Below are 20,633 nucleotides of genomic sequence, written 5' to 3'. Positions count from 1 at the left end.
CATACCAAACAACTGGACTTGCTCTCCCTAACCAGTCGTGCCACCAGATGGTATTAATGAAAATATGCACACTAAAAATAATCAATAACAATCAGTTCTCCATTTTATTTAGTCTATTTTATTCAGACAATACTAACCAAACCTTTAGAATATCAAAATACGTTCAAATATCTAAAAACTTTTAATATGTGCATCTCATTTGTAAGCTTTTTAAACAGGGCTGGAATATTTTATTATTACATAGAAACATTTACACTTTAAGAAAAAGCAGCCTAGGATTTCCACAAAATACCAATTGGCATCTGTCTGCCTCAAATGTAATTTTTTTTTCTTCGTAATTCTTAGAATTAAAACAAAAGACTGGTGATGTAAGATGACTGATTGATGTTCTCTACATGGTACTGTTGTCAGTTCACTGCATTTAAGCTAAGCAGAAACAGCAGAACATCATAGGCTACCATAGCCTGGCAGTGCCAGTGTGTGCTGGTGTATGTACATACACTAAATACTATAGCATTATACTGTTTATATCGATATTGGAATTATATAGTATCAACCTAAATAAAGAAAATTATTTTAACCAATTTTGACCTTATTGTACAGTACTAGTTGCAGTCTTCAGTCTTTAATGACAAACTATTACTTAGGAGTGTTCCAGACTTGATTAATTGATGTTAATATCAATGACAACAAAAAGCATAAAATAAATGCAACAACCCAGCTATACCAGTGCCTAGCTAAAGGGAATTAAGCCACATGTTTAGCTAGAAGCTAAAATAACGACAGTGAAGAGAAGCTGCTGTTAATCAAGATAACCTGTGCTTAGCACTACAAACTTTACTGTTTTTAATACTATCTGCATACCTGTGGACGTAGACTATTATTCCCACAAAGCTTGGCACATATTTGACTTTACAAACAGGTTTCAGACCCAAACTTTGTCGGTTCAGAAGTCTAGAAATGTGTGCTTAAAACAGCAGACTTCCTTTGTAATAATATTCCTCCAATTGCACAAAAGAAAAAAAGTTATCCAATATTACACATTTTAGCAGAAAAAACAACTACAATTGAGTCTTAAAGTCTAATCCTAGAATAAAACAGAAATATTTTTCAAATACATAAATAAAAATAAATACATACAAAGCGTGTCAGCATGAAAATGAAAGGTCTGACATAGTCCTAAAGTCCAGTAAAAAGTAGACTGCATGACATTCACTTGTTTTCACAAGACCAGACTAACCTGTTTCTTTAGCTCTGCCTGAGTTTCTGTGTATTAGCTGGACTAAACTAAAACAATGTGTGGATGTGATGCTAGAGAGTTAGCTACTTTAGAAAATGGGGAATCAGCCAAACACATCATTAGCCTTCAATTATAGCAGAAAGTGGAGAGAAAAGAAAAAAAAACCCAGCTAACACCATTACAATCACCTGTCAATGAACCGTTTGACTTGTTTTTGATTGAATATTGATTGAAACTACTTTGTATTTATTTATGTTACATATTAGTTTCAATATACACCTATTGTTTTATTTAACTTGTTAATTTTAGATTTGAACTATGGAAAAAATGTATGCAAGTGAAGAAAAGCCAGTTTACAAAAGCTCAGCAACTGTAGAGCTCCTTTAAGAATCTTTACAGGTTCCACCTCATGAAGCAGACCTAGAAAATAATGGCAAATTTGGCATCAAAGCAAAAGGTGCTACTTTGACAAATCAAAAGTAACTATAAAACATATTTTGCCTTGTTTATTTTTGTTAACTTTAAAATTGCTTCATAGTGCTGGTGTCTTCAGGATTCATGTACAATGCAAAAATAATAAAAACAAACAAATAAAACAAATATTAAATGAGAAGAGGTAGAGGTGTGTCCAAACTCTTTACTGGTAATGTAGTTAGTTATAAATGTACCATTTGTTTATAAAGTTTTACTGGAGTGTCTAGCCTCTCTGTAAACTACAAAATGTGTATAATCAACAGATGGTTCCATAAGCAGATGAAAGCCCATTCCTGACAACTTAAACAAATATATAAATAAATAAATACATACATACATACATACATACATACATACATTAAAAAACAGTACATTTAATCTGTGTTCTTATTAATATTAAGATGATGTTGCTAGTATAATGATATACTATCTCAACATAATAAGAGAGCAGTTTATTTAATAAAAATAAGAAAAACGTGCTGTGTTTTTTTATTTTAGCTGGCAGGAATGGGTTTACATAGATATAGACCTAGCAAGCGACGAAACGTTGGTTATAATATCGAATCTTCCTAGAATTCTCACATTGGTGCACCCCTAAATATGATTATAGCTTGTTTAAAAAAGAAGTATTTTAATGCAAGTTAGTTATTTATGGGTAAACCCTATGTAACAGTTAGCTCACCAACAAAAAGCTATCTAACGTTACCAACTGGGTCCTTTTGTAAATAGGAATTGGCAAAATTAAACAGAGCTAGTGCCATTTAGTTAGTTGGCAAGCTAAGCTTCCTGTACCTAAGTAAACACAGCTAACCTAGCTAGCTAGTTAACATTCCACCTGAAACTACATCGCTAATGTGAGTTAGCTAGCTAAGATAACCTAAACACAACCTTTCTCGGCCCCTATAACGTTAGCAAGCATTGGTTTTATTCCAGAAAACTATTCAAACGGATCAGTAACTGTTTTAACATCTTTCTCCTCTATTGTATTTCCACAGCTAAGCTACTTTAGCTAGTTTCGCTCCTCACCGCTCTGACAACAACAGGTTACAACAGGTAAGCTAATCAACTAGCCGCAGCATCAGCTGCTTTTCACCACCAGATATATACCGTTAAACCATCTAACCTAACTACTCAACAAAACACGGAGCTACACAACATCATAGCGAGCTTCTCCGCTATAAGCGTTACTCACACAACAGCTCCTCAGTCATACCACAGGTAATCTCCTGTATAAATGTCAGGGGAAAACTCCGAACAGTGGGTTTTCTTCCACGAACAGTCGCGGTCTTGTATTCAAATCTGACCAATCAGTAAAGAAAGACCAGCTGCGGCTGCGCATTCGCTGAGAGGGGTCTGTCTGCAGAGCCGCAGAGCCATGGATTTAAGCCAGCAGTTTCACGCCAGCAGTTTCAGGCCAGTGGCATTCTGCGCATGCGTTGACCCTTGCTTCGGTGTTCTTAGTGATTGTTATACTGGTCACACTTTAATAGTTTTAGGAGGTATTCCGGTCATTAAGGACAAAAGAAAACTTTAATTTAAACACAGGGTAAATAATAACTTACACATATTAGGTTTATGTGCCTTGATAGACTGATGGTCTATGTAGACATATTGCTCTCAACATTGATAGTTGGTTTATGTGGGATTTACTTTTACACTTACTAAAACACACATACCAGAATTAACTATTTGCCTCGAATATGTAATACGTATGATGTTCATCATATTTTAACTTTGATGTAATGTTTTATATTTATTATAGTTTCCATGGCCATAAAAATGATGAGGTTCTCTCCTTTTTTTTACACTGCTTGTCTATTTATTTTTTGGACTAAAACAAACACATATAGATATATATGGGAAATATTGCACACAAGATTGTATAACATAATGGGTTATATGTAGGCGCCCCAAAATTGGACATAAACAAAACAGAGGAACTAAATACCTAAATTAGTTATAATAATTATGAGGACAAAAAATCAATCATATTGAGCGTTGACATTAATAGTACATGGGCTTTATGTGTACACTTACACATGTGCAACAATAAAAGCATGTTTACCGTGATAAAACAAACTGTGTGGTACAAACAAAAATAGGCGTATATTAATAATGCACCTTGTAATGTAGTGCACCTTAAGCCAGGCGGACACTGTGCGATTTTTTTAATCGGATGCGTTCTGGAGAGCTCAAACTGCACGTTTGAATCGTTTGTCGTGTATGAACAACGCCTGCGATTCATCTGCACACACTGTACGGTCCGACTGACCTGCTGCGACGGGGGAGCTTACACTGCACGTCTAAACGCAGCCCGTAGGCGGAGCTTTCTTTGCGTACAAACTCTCGCTTCAACACAACGCCTTGCAAAAGAAAGCGCTTAGCTTTACTTATTTGTGCCCTGTTGTGCGCTGAAAGTCCACGGAAGAGACGTACATGGACTCGCAGGTGGCTGAGGCGACGTGGACTCTACGGGTTGTCCGTTTTACAGAAGGAGAGCGCATAGAAAAATGACTGCGCGTCAGGCTGCGAAAGAAACACCAGCAGCTTAAATAAAATAAAATAATTTTATTTTTTATTCTGTTTATTGTTTATGTAAAAACTGGTTTTGAAACACTGAATATTAAACAAGCAATCGATTATTCACACTGGATAGGGACCCTCATTTACAGTTCCGCTGAGCATTAACAGTTTAAAAGGGATTTAAAAATATATATAAAAAATAGAAATAAAAACTGACATTTATTATAGACGAATAAAATATATATGTAAAAAAGGAAAAATAGGACCTTAAAAAAAAGATAATAAAAATTGACATAAAAGGTAAAAAATGTATATCTTATGAAGATATATATTTAATGATTTGATTAATAAAAGAAGAAAAATAATTAAAATGAATAAATATAAAATATAAACTCATTAAAAATTCGTTTAAAATAACCCAGGCTTTCTGCAGATTAATCAAAGTTTCAGTTAGTTTCAGTTTCAAATCATGAAAACAGCTCACCAAAACCTCAAACTATTCTTTATATTTGACAATATTTACTTACATGTCCTTTGCTTGTACTTACAGGCCCTTACTTATTTTTATTCAACTGAACTGAGTTTCTGTAGCCTCGCGCTGAATTCAGCTCCGCGCTGCGAAAGAGAGCAAGAGAGAGGCGCAGCGCATTTTGTCTGATTTATCTTGATTAATTATCAGTACATTTATTAGCTTTAGTAAGTTTAATAGCACTAATTTTACTACACTTCTCCGACCTTATTTATTAAAACGTTTATTTTAGAAGACAGAGGTTATTATGCGGGCAATGCCGCGCGCAATGCCACGCGCTGCGCTAAGCTGGCTTTGCGTGGCTAGTATTCTGGAGCACTGGACGAGATTTTAATTAATAAATTAACATATTTATAATTTTAATAAATTTGCCCTGGCGAAAAGAAACGAATAATAAAATATAGCTTTATATTTCTGTGCATGTTTTAAGTTTTATATAATTGACGGGTAGCATCAGAGGCTGAGAATGTGCTTTATTTTTCAGATATAATAGCAAAGTGAAATAAATAAATTTATGTTTGTCAAAGATATTTTCTCTTTTACTTTTTCTTTTCAAAAACTCCAGCTATTGACTGAGAATAAGCATCTGTTGAAATTCTTAAACAGCAGAATGCCTGTGTCTGCTATATTAAGCTATAAGTCTGTGTACCGAACATAAATATAAATCCTTATAACTGACATAAATAAATATGACTAATAATTATATATAGTTACTGTGCAGATTTTTGGGAAAACAGGTCGTGACGTTAAGAAATCGGCCCGCAAAACAGCTCACACTGTGAGACAAGCGACCAAAATTTCTGGCATGTCAGAAATCCCTGGTCGCGTCCGACTGCTCATTCGCAGCTCGTATGGGCAATTAATCGGACATCGCTTCCCCTCTCACACTGCACGACAAACGACGCACGATCAAGCTAAAATTCGGCCCGATCATGAAATTCAGTCGCATCCGACCAGATCGGGCTTAAAATCGGGCTAAAATCGCACAGTGTCCGCCTGGCTTATAGTACATAAGATATGGTACATTAAGTATAAGAGTGAAAGTTTGGGCAAGGATGCTAAAATGAGTCATTAGCAAAGGCTTTGCGGTTTCCTTTAGAAGACAGGTACTTTTCCACCACAGCAAGGTTGTTTTCCTCAGAAACACTCTGATCAACTGTCTTCTACAGCTAAACAAACAAGAGAGACTGACTTTCACTCTCTTGAACTCTTTAAAAAAGTCACCTATAGAAGATTGCAGTCAAATGGAAGAGGGAGGAATGTTCTCTTGCATCTTTGATTTTTTTTTTTCTTTGATTTAATAATTTCCTTTGCTAGTTGATTTGAAAGCATTTTGGCTTTTACTTAGTGGGTGTGAATCCAGATTGTCCATTTATCCTTTTTTTGAATAATAATAATCTTGGGTGTTATATAAAGCATTCAGCACAGTTTATGGGCTGCACACAAAATACGCCCTTTAGACTGTCTCTCTTTTTGGGCATGGTCATAATACTGTAATGACGGTGCATGACTGACAAATCTTCCTTCAACAGTGATATTCAGCTATCACTGTTGAAGGAGGATTTGTTCAGATTACCATTGTTTAGATTTTGCTTCTCCATTGCATCGCAACGCTGTGTACGTAGAGAAAGAGAAGAATAACTTGATAATTATTTGGATAGCTTGGTAGTTAACTAGTTAAATTTTTGCTAAGTGACAGCTCACCAGATTGTAGTTTCCAGTTGCTTAGACTCGAAGAGAGAGGGCGGAGCTTGGTAAGCCTTTCTGATTGGTCAGAGTTTTGGTGATGTCAACCTGACCCAGTTTCAGACCCTCCCACTCTTAATCCAGAGGCGACTGATGCTGATAAAATTTGGGAAATTTTGAGACTTTGGAAAGATATTTATAAGAAATACTTCATACATTAACACAGGGGGATCAGAGGGCCCAAATTTTTTTTCCAAATTAAATAGAAAACTCAGATTTAGGTTCCACAGGTGCTTTAAGAAAAAAAAAACTGCAGCTTACACTCAAAGCTAAATGTCAAAACCTAATGCACCCTGATTAATGCAAAACTCTGCATGCAGTTATTAGAAATATAGATAATACTGTTAATAGTAACAGGTGTAACAGGGGTCTGATTAAATACTGGGTCTGGCCACAAGAGGGCAAAAAAGTGCTTCCCAGTGCTCAAATGTTTTATTTGCTAACTAAATATTTTTTTCTTCCTAGTTTGGATGACTCAGTCTACACTGAAGAACATAATAACTTTGGACTGGTCCTGTATATCATTATTCATCCAGACACAAAAAATCATTTCATTCCAATACTACCCCTTATATATGTTGGACTGTAAATGTACTGAAAAGGTTAATAAGGGCAGGACAAGAACCAAAAGCAAAGCCAATAACTTTATTTACATACAAACTAAAATCAAATACAATAAATTATTTAAAGAAAACGGAATCAAATAATTATTACATCAAGGCATTTGGAAAAAAGGGAAGAAATGGAAATCTTTGTATATTAAATAATGTACATTCAACAAATCATAGTCATAAAACAACTCCAGAGCCTTTCCAAAGCCGGCTGTAACAAATCTCTCTCAAAAACTCAATGAAAATAAAAGCTAAGATTCAGTGGCTAATTAAAATGGAAAAGCTGAATCAGAAAGAGAAAAAAATATCCCAGAATTGCCTGCAGTGAAACTCATTACAAAGTCAAATAATGTAAATCATATGATAACAAGAGCTCAAGATCAATGAGTCGCTGACGTAGCAAAGTGTTAAGTTTGTTAAGTAATATTAAGTAATAATTGTCAAATTTATTTAAAAAATTATTCCATATATCACATAATAAGTGGTATTTATTTTTGTACAGCCCATATTAATGACAGCTATCTTAAATTAAGTGCTTTAATTTAAGGTCATCAAAGAAAAGATTCAGCAAATAATCATATTTGGACAATTATTTACTTTTTTTGAATGCAGGAGGGCAAAACTTCCTTTTTTTGTTTAGCACTGGAGCTATAAGTAACTTTGCTAACAAACACTACGGAAATCTGACTTCTCTTCACATGTATGAGTACACTGGGTACGCTATATCTACTATAACTGAAGATTAACCCTTAATTATAAACAGATATAAAAGGAATTGAACGGGAATCTGTTACACTATTGGTCTTTTGTGTCAGAAGTTTTAAGCAAAAAAAATAAATCCGCAATCAAAATGTGTATGTTGAAAATTCACTAGCTCACAGACTAGGTAACTAGCATACTTTAAGCATGAATATTTAGCACACCTCGCTAATGTGAGCAGTTTAATAGAGTAAAACACTTACTTAGTCAGTATCCTCTGCTAAGATGCGCAAAAGCGCCGCACTGTTAAGATACCATTATGCCAAAGTCAGAGTGCACCTGGCTCTTAAAGAGAATGACAAGTAACTCACTGATTGGTTTATTTCAGGTTATGCCTAAAACACACCCGTGTTCTGTGCAAGGCATATTTTTTGCGTTCTCACCACACCGACATGCCCTAAACCCTTCTGCGAGATGCGCAATTGAACGTTGTGCTATAGATCACTAAAATAGGGCCCTATGGGTCCATCTCTCCTTACAAGGCCTACATCCTCTAACCAGCCACAACATACTGTTCATCACCTGATACACACGCCGGCTGACAGTGGGTTACAAAATAAAGTAAAGAAATTTCCAAAGAGTTTTAAACCCACTTCACATCAGATCTGTTTTCTCCTGCTCATTTACAACACTGTTCATACCACTTAATATTTCCAAAATACTTCACCATTTAACAGTATTTACAAATAAAATGTCACTGCTTCAGTTGCTTTATCGCCAGCAATTAGCTTCCAGAGCTCAGTCGACATTCAGTATTTGTCAAATTATAATAAAAAGCAAATAACAGATTTAAATAAAACCAACTGTTCTTTGCATTGTACATCCTGGTAATTTTATGATCTTTCCATATCTCTCTCTCTCTCTCTCTCTCTCTCTAATGAGTTGTGCAAGCTGCATCCTCCTTAAAGTTGCAAAGGATGTTCTTCGCCCCACTTTGCCAAGCAAGAAGACTCTCCATTGGCGTCTTTCCATCCTGAAAAGCAAAGAAAGAAAGAAAGAAATGATCAATATTATAATAGAAACTCTAAACAAATAAATGATTTGTGTGTATGTGTAGGTGCTCTGTGGTTTAAACTGGGAAGGGTGGGAACCCAAGGCTTAGCGGACCAATCATAACTGCTGCTGTGTGCATACATACATTTTTTGCAGATTAGGCTACGCTAGGTTCTCTGGTAATTTTAATGGAAGTTAAATAAAATGTCTACATTTCACACGCTAGTTTCTATCACCACCACTGTCGGTAACTTTCTTTACAATTACCCATTTCATGAGTAAATTATTTAGAACAGTTTTCTCGTCCATTTGCAGGACGTGGCCCACTTAACCCACCATAACCTTATGAGGCCCACATGAAAATTTAATCAACCATTTAAAATCAAAACGAATACCGCACAGCAATCAATTTAGCCCATCAGACTGATCGAGAGACTTGAATTGCCTCTGGATCATTCAGTGCATAAAAAAACCTCACTAATATCAGGGTGCGAATTACGAGGGGTGTTGAGGGAATCAGACCCCCCAATTAAGACTTCAACCCCCCTAAAGTGGTTAAAAATATATATTTCTTATATATAATGTTAAATACTACAAAAACAATGCAGTATCTATGCCTGAAAGGAAATTGTGATACGATTTCAAGCACCCCTTAAGTGGATCATACCATTCCATGTTAATAATAATTCCTTTCCTTTACCTGCCTGCTGGCTCGTTATTGGTCAGGTGGCTTGCATCTAAGTTACTCAAGTTACAGCATTATGTGTAAGTAGCTTGCTATCTACTTAGCTTTCTTAAATATGCACTTTAAACACACGTTTCCTTACATAAGTCACGTGAATTTGTTATCCCACCTTAAATGCTGCTAATTTACCATTCCACCTTAAATGCTGCTGTGGCGTTACACAGGCTTCAGACTGTAGATAATATTTTTGGCGCTTTTAAGGTGGAACAGAACAATTAAATGGGAATCCACGTTCTGTTTTATATGGAGAACCTAAGCAGAAATGTGTAAACTCTCAAAACACTTTATCCTCTACTACAGTCTTAAAAGGGAACTGTGTTTTAATGCAGGGAAACTGTTAAGGTGGAATGGGAATGTAAATAAAACAAAACTAAAAGCTTCATACTCTGCAGTAGACCTAGTGAGGAATTAGTTACTCAGATGAGTAGTTTTACAGTAAACTGGTGTATTACATTTTTTAAGTAAGACTTATTTTCTTTCTTTTTATTAGGCTACTTTGTAAATTAACCATAGCTAAGCTTTTTAAAAGGCATTTACCCAGCTATATAAATATATCACTACATCTCCCCTTAACATTTAATATTGTAGTCACAGTGTCAAAATATGTAGATGAGATGGGACAAAAGACTTATCTACACGGATTTTCTGGTACATTGTTATTTTATATTTATTTTGAATTAAATAACAAATAATTCCTGTGGGAGAGACCCTGTAGAATATACATTACATTTTAATAATGAGAAGGCTGATTAAAGATAGCACCCAATAGCACTTTTGTTTGTTTACCAAAAGACTGACTGTCTTTCTCTCTGTGAGTTTCATTTACAGTAAATGTGATTTACTCTGGCTCTCTGTTCCATCATATGGCTATCCTCTCTCTTCTCCCTGTTTTCGTCCTGCATTTCTCATTTTAAATTCAGTGCCTAAATTAATAATGAACAGATTTACTATTTTGCAGAGAAGTGGAAACACTGCTTATTTGGTAGGTAAAGTAAAACAGAAAATAACATTTTAACAGCCTCACAGCAACCCCGCCCCCCCACTGGTTGAAAAACACTGATTTAGAACATTTGAACAATTAGTGGAATCCCCTTAAATCCACACTGTTCTGCTTGTAATATTTAAACTCACGTTATTCTTGGTCTTCATGTTGGCCCCATACATCAGCAGCAGCTTAATCATTTTGAACCTGTTGATCCTCACCGCATCGTGCAAGGGCGTGTCTCCTTCCTGTGCACACATACAGACATTAATAACTGACATGTTTAAAGTACTAAAGATCTAGACTTGAGTAAAAGTACAAGTTATAACAGAAAGCAGTCAAAAACTTGAATATCATTTTTTTTTTAAATATTTTTTATATTATTTTTATATTATTTAAAATTATTTTTCGGACTAAAGGACACTTTAATTAACTCTCTAAACAAACTTTAGCCCAAAAGAGAGGCTAAACAGAAGTGACAGCAAGCCATTAGGATATTATCTACCCATCCAATGAGAGCATGGCCAATTGTGCTCTCTCAGATTCTGGCTGCTGATGGCAAGCAGCACGATCTGGGATTCAAACTGTAACTTTGTACAAAACAAGACAAAACAACCATATAGCACTTTTCTCCTACGCATAACACTATGCTGGATCTCTCACAGTTTGCCATGCTATAAGATATTATTAATGCACATAAAGGAACAGAACAGTCTTGATGGAGGCAATTGTAGTTTTATTTATTTGTTTTTTGTTGTTTAGCAATTTCATTAGTATCTATCACTTTGGAAATCCAGTTTCTCTTCCATGTATGAAAGTCATGTGTTGTGATGTTTGTATATGGATATGACGCACCAACACACCTTTCCCCAATTAGCTAAATCCAGCATGGCGGCTGTACTCATTTGCAAAAGCTTAGCTTTGGTGAACTTTTTTGTATGTATTGGTATTGGCTTTATTGGTAGGCTGCATATGACACAGTTTAACCCATCATGCACATGTGACAGCTGTCTCAATAGAAACACATGGGGCCCTATTTTAGCCATCTGTAGTGCACCAGTCAATTGCAGATTGCGCAGCTTGATTTAGGGTGTGTCGGTGTGTATTTAGTATTGTGAGGGCGCAAAAATACACCTTGCGCAGCTGGAAATGCACAAAAGTCATGAACTAACTATTTTAATTAATCATGGGTGTGTTTTGGGAGTAACGTGAAATAAATCAATCAGTGCTAGTAGTCATTCCCATTAAGAGGCAGGTGCCCTCTGACTTTGGCATATTCTTTTCTTAACAGCGTAACACTTTTGTGCGTCTCAGCAGAGGATACTGGTGCGTCTTGTCTTGTCTAGTCTTGTGATGTGTTGGAAGTTTAATGTGATTTCTTACCCTGTCTTTAGCGCTGATATCTGCCCCACAGTGGATGAGATGTTCTGCACACTCGTAATGACCAGTCCTGACAGCTACGTGTAGAGGAGTGCTGTACAGCTGCAAACACACAGAGACGTAATTCATTTATTCATTTAAAGAGGCATGTATGGCTGAAACTTTCATGCCCACAGAGTTGAAGCTGGTAATAAATATGTACCTTGTCTCTGGAGCTGATCTTGCCTCCCTCATTTAGCAGCAGCTCCAGTGCTGGCAGACTGCCCCCTCTGCAGGCCCAGTGCACCGCTGTAGCATCCAGCTGCATATAGATACATTCTATTCAGTGAAAAGGACTTTATACAACCACATTACATTATTATTTCACTAATGCATTGTTGCATTATACACTGACAGGGCTGCCTGCATGTCATGGAAGCTATCATTACCACCCACTGCATTGTCCACTGTGAGTGGTAATGCCCACAGCACCTCTGAAAAAAAATGTATCATCCATCTGATCAAATATTATACTGGAGTGGGAATTCCCAAACAATCCCACAAGGGAACACTTCATAAACAATTTACATATTGCTATCCCATGATGATGTTTGATATGTCAGTCTATAAACTATGCTGTAAATGACAGGTTTTCCTGGTTTATTATAAGCCCCATTTCTGCTTTCAAAGCATTCCATGAGTTGGCATGGTTCTATTTAGAGCCATATAGACCATATGATTCCAGTGTGAGGGTTTCAGCTGATTTGCACAGATTTGACCTTTCTTTGTATTTAATTGGATTTACAGAATGTTAATGTTTTGAATCATTGTTTCGAATTTGCACTCTATTCATGAAACAATTCACGGAATGAGTCCACTCTATCCTCAACCCATCGTGGGAGTTCCTCAAAGCGTCCAAACACCACATACATGATTATAATTCAAAAAATATCAGCAGATTTTTAAGTTGCAGCTTTTAAATGCCTTATTTTCCAGTTTTCTCAGTTTTTTTAGGAAACAAATAAATCAAAACACCAAACAATGACTCTTTTGTTCAATGTTCTTTTTTTCAACTTTGATTTTAAATGGCAGTACGGCTGGAGGCTGATGACATCACTGATATTTTTTCTATATTTTTTTTAGATTTTCTGGTTGGGAGGGGCTTTTCTTTCAGAATGCTCAAAGACAAAGTTAGCTATCAAAGAAATTCTAGGAACATATGTTCTTACTTGAATTCAAGATTAAACATCATCACATTGTTCATACTTTCTGTTGTATTTTCTTTCATTTTTAATTTACAATTTTTTAGTATCATGTTTGATTATCTACTGTTCCATTCATTTCTAATGTTTGAGGTTTTTGCCGTAGTAAAATTTCAGGCTTGGTATATGATATTTAGGTAGGTATCGTATCGAAAGTCTAATTCTGGAGTGTGGGTTTTCATAATCACTCTTTTAATGATCTGATTTACTTTACCTTGTCTTTTTGCTCGATGGAAGCTCCAGCCTCCAGAAGTTTCTTCATGACCTCGATGTGACCTTGGGAACAAGCTTTGTGCAGAGCAGAACGTCTGAACTGAGAAATAAAGAAAGAGCAAGAGGGAGAGAAAGAAATAAAGAGAGATATAAAAAGAAATAGAGAGAAAGAACAATATAGTGTAAGTGCCACAATTGACTCAACATGGAAACCTCTAAAATGTAGCTTTCAATGTAAGTTGAGGAAATATTTACATGATCACTGGTGTTGGGGTCTCCACCATCAGACAGGTACTTCTCCACCACAGCGATCTTATTTTCCTCAGCAGCTTTGAGGAACGTGGGCTGATCCACGGTTTCCGGCTACAATACAACAAGACAGCGCTAAATTACTTCCAGTTACCCTTCAGCTTTCAGGGGTCTCACTGTTGGACTTTTACAGGGCTCATATGATGCAAAACTGAACTCTCCGAACTTCTTAAAAATATGTTTTTTTAACTTCATTTAATATGAGTTTAATGTCATTCGTAATCACAAACATGTTACATTTAAAATAGTTTTCTTGTTTAACATATGGAAAAACTAAGCATCAAAAAAAAAGTTTGGACACGTCTCTTCTCATTCAATTCGTTTTCTGTCTTTTTCTGATTTTCTTTCATTGTAAATTTAATATTGAAGACTATATTAAAGCTATACAGGAACACATGCTGAATTATGTAGTACACAAAAAAACAGAATAATAAAGAAATAAAGAAAAACACTGAATGAAAAGGTATGTCCAAGCTTTGGAGTGGTACTGTATATCAGTTTTAAAGGCCCTGTAACAGAAACAGCCTCACCAGGATCTCTGGTTCAGCCTCTTTCTTCTGAGCAAGTATCTTCCTCTCTTTCCTCCTCTTCTTCAGCTGCAGGATGCCGAAGAGATCGTCTACAGTCTCCAGCTTCAAGTGCCCTAACCGGTCAATCTGAGCAATAGGCAGACAAATGTATTGACATTTATTTGCTTTGAAATTTAACTGGCATTGGACAAATGTGTAGAATTGACTGTGATATTTCTAAAGTTTCTGAAACGTTATTTCTGTAATGTTACAGGTCAAACTTTCTGGAAACTTGGGTGTGGTGGTCTGGAAGTGAGGTGCGTTCAGGCAAATTTCTGGCATATTGATATCTTGGAGGTGGAAAACACAGGTGATCCACTGACTGACTAAAACCCTGACAACAGTCAACAGTCAGACATTCATTTCTACCTTGGAAAGGTGTGGGCTCAGTTACAGCGCACCTGGCTCTTAAAGAAAACAGGAAGAGGCACTTTTATTTTTCTTTTTTTATTTTTTAATGGCCAAAACATACCCATGATTAATTAAGAGAATTAGTACATGTCTTTTGCGAGTTTTGAGCCTTGCAAGACATACTTTTCACGCTGTTACGATAGCAAAAACATACCAACACGCCCTAAATCAAGCTGCATGGTTCACTGCTCACCTATCAATCGCTTAAATAGGGCCCTTATACTTTTTCCTTTCAAGACCAGATAAAATCTGAGCTGACTTTTTCACCCCAAACAAAGATAATATCTCAGATACTGACTAGTTCTACAATAAGTAACAACTTCATAAATGGTTTTAATAGCATCTTTATACATTGAAATGATTTAAAGTGCACCCATAGAGTAGATGTACCTGCAAAAGGGTAATAAATGCATGAGTAATGCAAATTTGTGTTTATCCTTATGTATGCATAAGTATCTTATAGAGAATTTTATTCTTTATCCTTTGCACAATATATATAGAGTTATAGAGGTGCTCTGATTTATCTACTGTACTCTTACTTACATTAAGTGTGGGGTTGTGTTCATTCTGCTCTTTGTCTACCGTTGCGCTCAGGTCAGCATGTGCGTGGAATCCGTCCTGTTTCTCACTGTTAACAGCCGTCTCATACTCCCCCGTAGCGTACACTTCTGCACACGCCTCACCAGCCACCTCTTTACCATCAGACCTCCTGCCTGTAACCTGTGATTTGCACAAACACTAGTCAGTTTTTGTCCATCCATTGTCTTTTCCCCAGTTTTCTACCAGTTTAGTTTTTTTTAATTGCTTTGTCACATGATGCCACAAGTGCTGGGAGGGTGAAGACTAGCATGTGTTTCCTCTGAGACACGTGAGACCAGCTAGTCGCATCCTTTTATTCTTTTGAACTATCCCTAGTCCCTAGACAGCTGAACATGCTTGGAGGAGAACCCTAAGTGACAGTTCCTTTACATCAGCTGACAGATGCTCTTAACTGGCTGCGTCTCAAATTTGAGATCTCCAACTGAAAAGGACAGCGCTTAGACAGTTGCGCCACCTGGAAGCCCCTAAACTATTTTTATAGCTGTGTTTGTAGTTAAAACTAGGTGGCCCAGGCAAACATGGTCATAAGTGTAAGAGAATCTGAGTTATTCTAAGTAACTGGATAGATAGAAATTGTATGCATAGTAACAAGATATAATAATACATATAAAAATACTATAAAATATAAAGCATAAAAGTAGAGTCATTTAGTGTCTGTGTAATGGAGGCAGAGCAGTTAAACACAGTAAAACAACAATGAACACCAGTTGCTGTGCATAGTGAGAAGATGACTGATGTCAGCCATACAGACAGTGCAAGTCATTATTTATTAGTGTCATTTAAAATAGGATTCTATCTATTCCCTTCCCAATTCCTACCCAATTTTTGGGTAGTAAAACATTTTGTGAATGCTACAGTTAATGTTGTTAGAACGTTCAATCTGTGACGTTTTCCAAATGTTCTTTAAATCATTTTATTTAACATTTTTAAAGATTAAAAATGGTAACGTCGCTGGTCATGTTGCTGCACATCACTTGTGTCAGTGTTTTACTTTTTGTTTTGGAAATGTTATTTTTAACGGTTCCATAATGTTAAAATTCGTCTAGCTGGAAATGTTTTGTGAGAAAAGTTTTCAGCACAGGTTTTCAGAATGTTCCTGGAACATGCTTCTTTAACATCACAAGCTAACCTTCCTGGAACCTTTTCAAAATGTTGCTAAACGTTCTTATAACGTTCTCTTTTAGCTGGGAGCATACAGCCCTACAGTAGCTGTGCTATTTGAGGCACAGTGGCTTACGTTTAATCACCTGGAAATTCAATTTGATAGCGCATCTTTCTTTGTCTTTCTCTCTCTCTCCCTCTCTCTTATATACACACACAAAACACTCTCTCTTTTCCTGTCTCAGTAAATGAAGACAATATGTGCACATGGATAAGAGTTTTTAGCTTCTATCTATTGGTTTTGAGAGGGTTTTTTTTTTTTTTTTTTTTTAAACAATACATGAAAATAATGTGCAAATGCCCATGTGCAACAAATGTTGTAAAAAGAGATCTAAAGTTTTTTTTTATGTGTAATAATTCACATTATGCATTTTATATCCGCAGTTTAGTTGTTTACATTAGATACACTCTGAACAAACACATTATTACACATATAGAGAAATGTATACATTCACCTTAAAGCAATTTATATACAGTTTATTTGATGTGAGGATGTGCTTTTGTCACCAGTTCTGCCTGGTTGAGTGATATTATTAAAGTGGTTAAATAAAATTATTTTTTTTGTTGTTTTTTTGAAAGTATGTTTCCTTACATTTTTTGAAGGTTTTAAATGTATCTGAGAATTCCCTGCCAAGTTTTGCAAAAACCACTCTGTGCAAAAAATAATAAAGTAACCAAGCATATTTAAAAATATTTACTTGCTATATTGCTACACCCCTTCCTTTTGATTCTTAAAATTGTGTTTGCGGATTTTTTTTTTTGCATAAAACTTTTGGCACAAAATTCACTCCATAGACAAATAGAACCAAGACAAAATGAAAAGCTGGAAACTATGATTTATGTGTAACCTAAAGTACAGTTTATACAGATTTCTTTAATGTGGTGATGTTCTTTTGTCCACAGTTCAGTTCAGTAATTTTTTTGGGGAAGTATGTTTTCGTACATTTTCGAAAGTTTTAAATGTATCTGAGAAGTCCCTGTCCACCCTGTAAAAGTTGTATTTTATAATAGTGACATCGCAACCTCCATACTGTTTATTTTCAAAGAACTGAAGATACTTGCTGCTGCATGATCAGTATTTAATAATAACGTAATTTCCCATTAATATTTATCACATTGTCTTTAGAATTCGCTGAGATAAAGCTTAAGCTGTTCAAATAAGAGGTTTTAAATAACTGCAAAGAATAGTAAATCAAATAAGTATATTTGAAAATATATACTTGCTATATTTTTTCCTCTTTTTAATTCGCAACATACACTTTTTACTTTTGATTCTTAAAATTTTGATAGCAGCTTTTATTTGTTTGCGTAAAACTTTTGCCTGGAAAGCTGGAAAATATGATTTAGGTGTAATCTAAAGTTGTTGGGTTTTTTTTTAGATTTTGAAAGCCAAAAAGCCCCGTACTCTAATAATGACCCGTATAATACAGAAGAGAACAAATCAGAACACAAACACACAACATGTGGTGGAAAAACGAGGGGGAAACTCTGACAACTTACCAAGTCTTCAACACGTAGCAATCCCATTTCAGCTGGATACTGGTTTCTCTCTGTCTGTGTCAGTAGGTGTCTCTTGTTCTCTGTCTGTGTTGGTGAAGTGATAGTCCAGTGGCTGGTGTGGCGTCCCTGAGCTATTGGCTGTGCTGTTTCTCTGCGCTCAGTCCTCTGTTGGGTATATATACCCACTCTGGGGAGGGAACAGGACAGTGTGCTACAGTGAGGTCATCTGTTTCTCCTGACCCAGTATGATTCACACCTGACACCTGACTCAAGCGAACATCTAGTTATGTCACTGATGAGCTATTGCAACTATTCAAGCCTTTTATCTGTTAGAAACAACAAATATATGTGTATATATATATATATATATATATATATATATATATATATATATATATATATGCGTATATACGCATATATATATAAATATATATATATATATATATATATATATATATATATATATACACATGTATATATATATATATATATATATATGTGTGTATATATATATATATATACATACATATATATGTGTATATAAATATACACATATATATTTATATATATATATATATATATATATATATATATATATATATATACATGTACATATATATATAAATATTTAGTGCAAAAGCTGAACAAACTACCTTCTAATTTGATGTTTTTCTTTATTTTGTTTTTTTTTTCTACATCGTAGATTAATATTAAAGACATGAAAACAATTAAGGAACACATATGGCACTACCTAATAAACAGTAAAAAAAGGGGTTGTCCTCCACAATCCTCTGATTAACTGAGAAGGTGATTTGGGATGAGCTGGAGCTTCACAGCGTTAAGGAAAAGCAGCAACTATTGTTCAGCATCTCCAGGAATTCCTTCAAGACGCTGAGTAAAGATACTGAGAAAATACCGCTTAGATTTCCAGATTTCCACTAAGCTGGAGCATTAGCATTAGCGGCTAACTGCTAATGGTAATGCTAATGCTGCTTCAACAGGGCTGGCCGGGGTTAGCAGCAGGCTACAGGCCAATAATACTTGGATAAAAGATTAAAACTGCTTAGCGCGGTTAGCGGCTAATACTAATACTGTTGGAGAACTAAACTGAAACTCCTGTGTAACTCTGTATTTCAGCTGAGTGGCTTTACTGCTCCTTACTACCTGACTGGTAAAATTCATACATAAGGTGCACTGGATTATAAAATGCGCTGACGATTAATGAAACAATTATATGATTTTAAGTGCAAAAAATATGATATCTATATGTTGAAGCTAATTATCTAGCATCTACATGCTTTTGCACATTTTTGTCTTTTTTTTCAGTGTGCTAAATACAAACAATGTATAGACATTTGGCTTAAAAATGTGCTCAAAATGTCATATTTTAATTTATCTTTTAAGGATTCATTTATATTTTTACTATTTTAAAGCAACCCAACTTTAATGTAATTTAATGTCAGTTTAGCTTAACTTTTTCTCTCTTTCAGCACAAAATTAAATCATATTAAATTTTGTGTGTATTATTGAGACATGATTTTATCTCAGCTCAACTCAACTCAAGGTTGTCATCTCATCTCAGTTCAGCTTAGTCCAGTTCAACTCATTTTATCTCATCTCAACACAGTTTAGCTCTGTTTAAGTTATCTTATTTCAATTCAGTGCTAATCATGTCAGTTTAGATGAACCCGTCACATTTTAGCTTAGATTCAGCTCAGTTTAGCTCAGTTTAGCTCATCTCACCTAAATTTATTACACCTCGTTTTTTGTATTTCATTATTACACCATTTTAAGCCATTTTCCATTTGCATTTTATAAATGGTCCAAAATTATTTTTTTTATGTAAGGGTTGAACTCAGATGTGCTAAGCTGAGTTAGGCGGATCTAAGATAAGACTGGATGAATTGAAATTGATTTAGATGTGATGAGCTGAACTGAGCTGAGTTGAGTTAATCCTAAACTAAAATATGATGTGAGTTCATCTAACCTGAATTGAGCTAAACTGTGTTGAGCTAAATATTTAAGGTGAGCTGAACTGTGTTGAGATGACTTTAAACTGAGCTGAGCTGAGTTGAGATAAAATCAAGTCTCAATTATCTACAATAAATTAATGATGATTTAATTGTGTGCTGAAAGAGAGGTAAAGTTGAAATAAGGTGAGGCTGAGCTGGATTAAGATGAGCTGGATTAAGCTGTGCTGTAAGTGTTAGAACTTGGTGAAGGATGAACTATTTTAAATCTGAAACCTGTGCTGCTGCACTCCCGTAAGTGTGACTAATGGAGCATCTGTTACATTTGGCTCAGTGCTCCATGCTTCTGATAGCTGCTGATTGGTCACATTGGGATGCCAATAGTGTGAGATCATGATCATGAAGTAAATTGTACATTTTACCTCATGTCTGTCATTCTATTCCTATTTAGTCGCTGGTGTGAAGCAAGTAGTTACATTTACCTAATTTAGTTAAGTGGCATAATCAAGTAAGATACGTTAATGCTGTGGATTTCAATTAATTACATTGTGTTGCTTAATTAAATTGTTTTTTAAGTGATTGTTTGTTTTTCTGTTGGTTTAACAAATTAACAAATAAATCCACAAAAATAAGAAAAAAAAATCTGATTTTGATATTTATAGGTATATGTTTGAGTA

The 20,633-nt window shown here is 35.3% G+C and overlaps 2 protein-coding genes across 3 annotated transcripts in view; both read right to left on the bottom strand.

Annotated features, from left to right (window-relative positions):
* kif20ba (kinesin family member 20Ba) overlaps window positions 1-3,055 on the bottom strand; it is a 48,859-nt gene extending 45,804 nt beyond the window's left edge. For both annotated transcript variants that reach the window (XM_022672689.2, XM_022672690.2), the window contains exon 1: window positions 2,907-3,055. The gene's annotated coding sequence lies outside the window, so the exon portion shown is untranslated. The remainder of the gene's footprint in view (window positions 1-2,906) is intronic.
* Window positions 3,056-7,142: 4,087 nt separating this feature from the next.
* On the bottom strand, window positions 7,143-18,151 carry ankrd1a (ankyrin repeat domain 1a (cardiac muscle)). Its single transcript, XM_049463941.1, has 9 exons — window positions 17,987-18,151; window positions 15,269-15,445; window positions 14,276-14,401; window positions 13,692-13,799; window positions 13,438-13,536; window positions 12,185-12,283; window positions 11,986-12,084; window positions 10,752-10,850; window positions 7,143-8,855 (listed from the first exon to the last, which is right to left on the bottom strand). The coding sequence occupies exons 1-9, from the start codon at window positions 18,011-18,013 to the stop codon at window positions 8,757-8,759; spliced, it is 933 nt and encodes a 310-aa protein (XP_049319898.1). The 5' UTR covers window positions 18,014-18,151; the 3' UTR covers window positions 7,143-8,756.
* Window positions 18,152-20,633: the final 2,482 nt, after the last annotated feature.

The sequence above is a fragment of the Astyanax mexicanus genome, chromosome 14 (genome assembly GCF_023375975.1).
Source record: "Astyanax mexicanus isolate ESR-SI-001 chromosome 14, AstMex3_surface, whole genome shotgun sequence".
NCBI classification, from domain to species: Eukaryota; Metazoa; Chordata; class Actinopteri; order Characiformes; family Acestrorhamphidae; genus Astyanax; species Astyanax mexicanus.
This window is presented reverse-complemented; position numbering and strand designations above follow the sequence as displayed.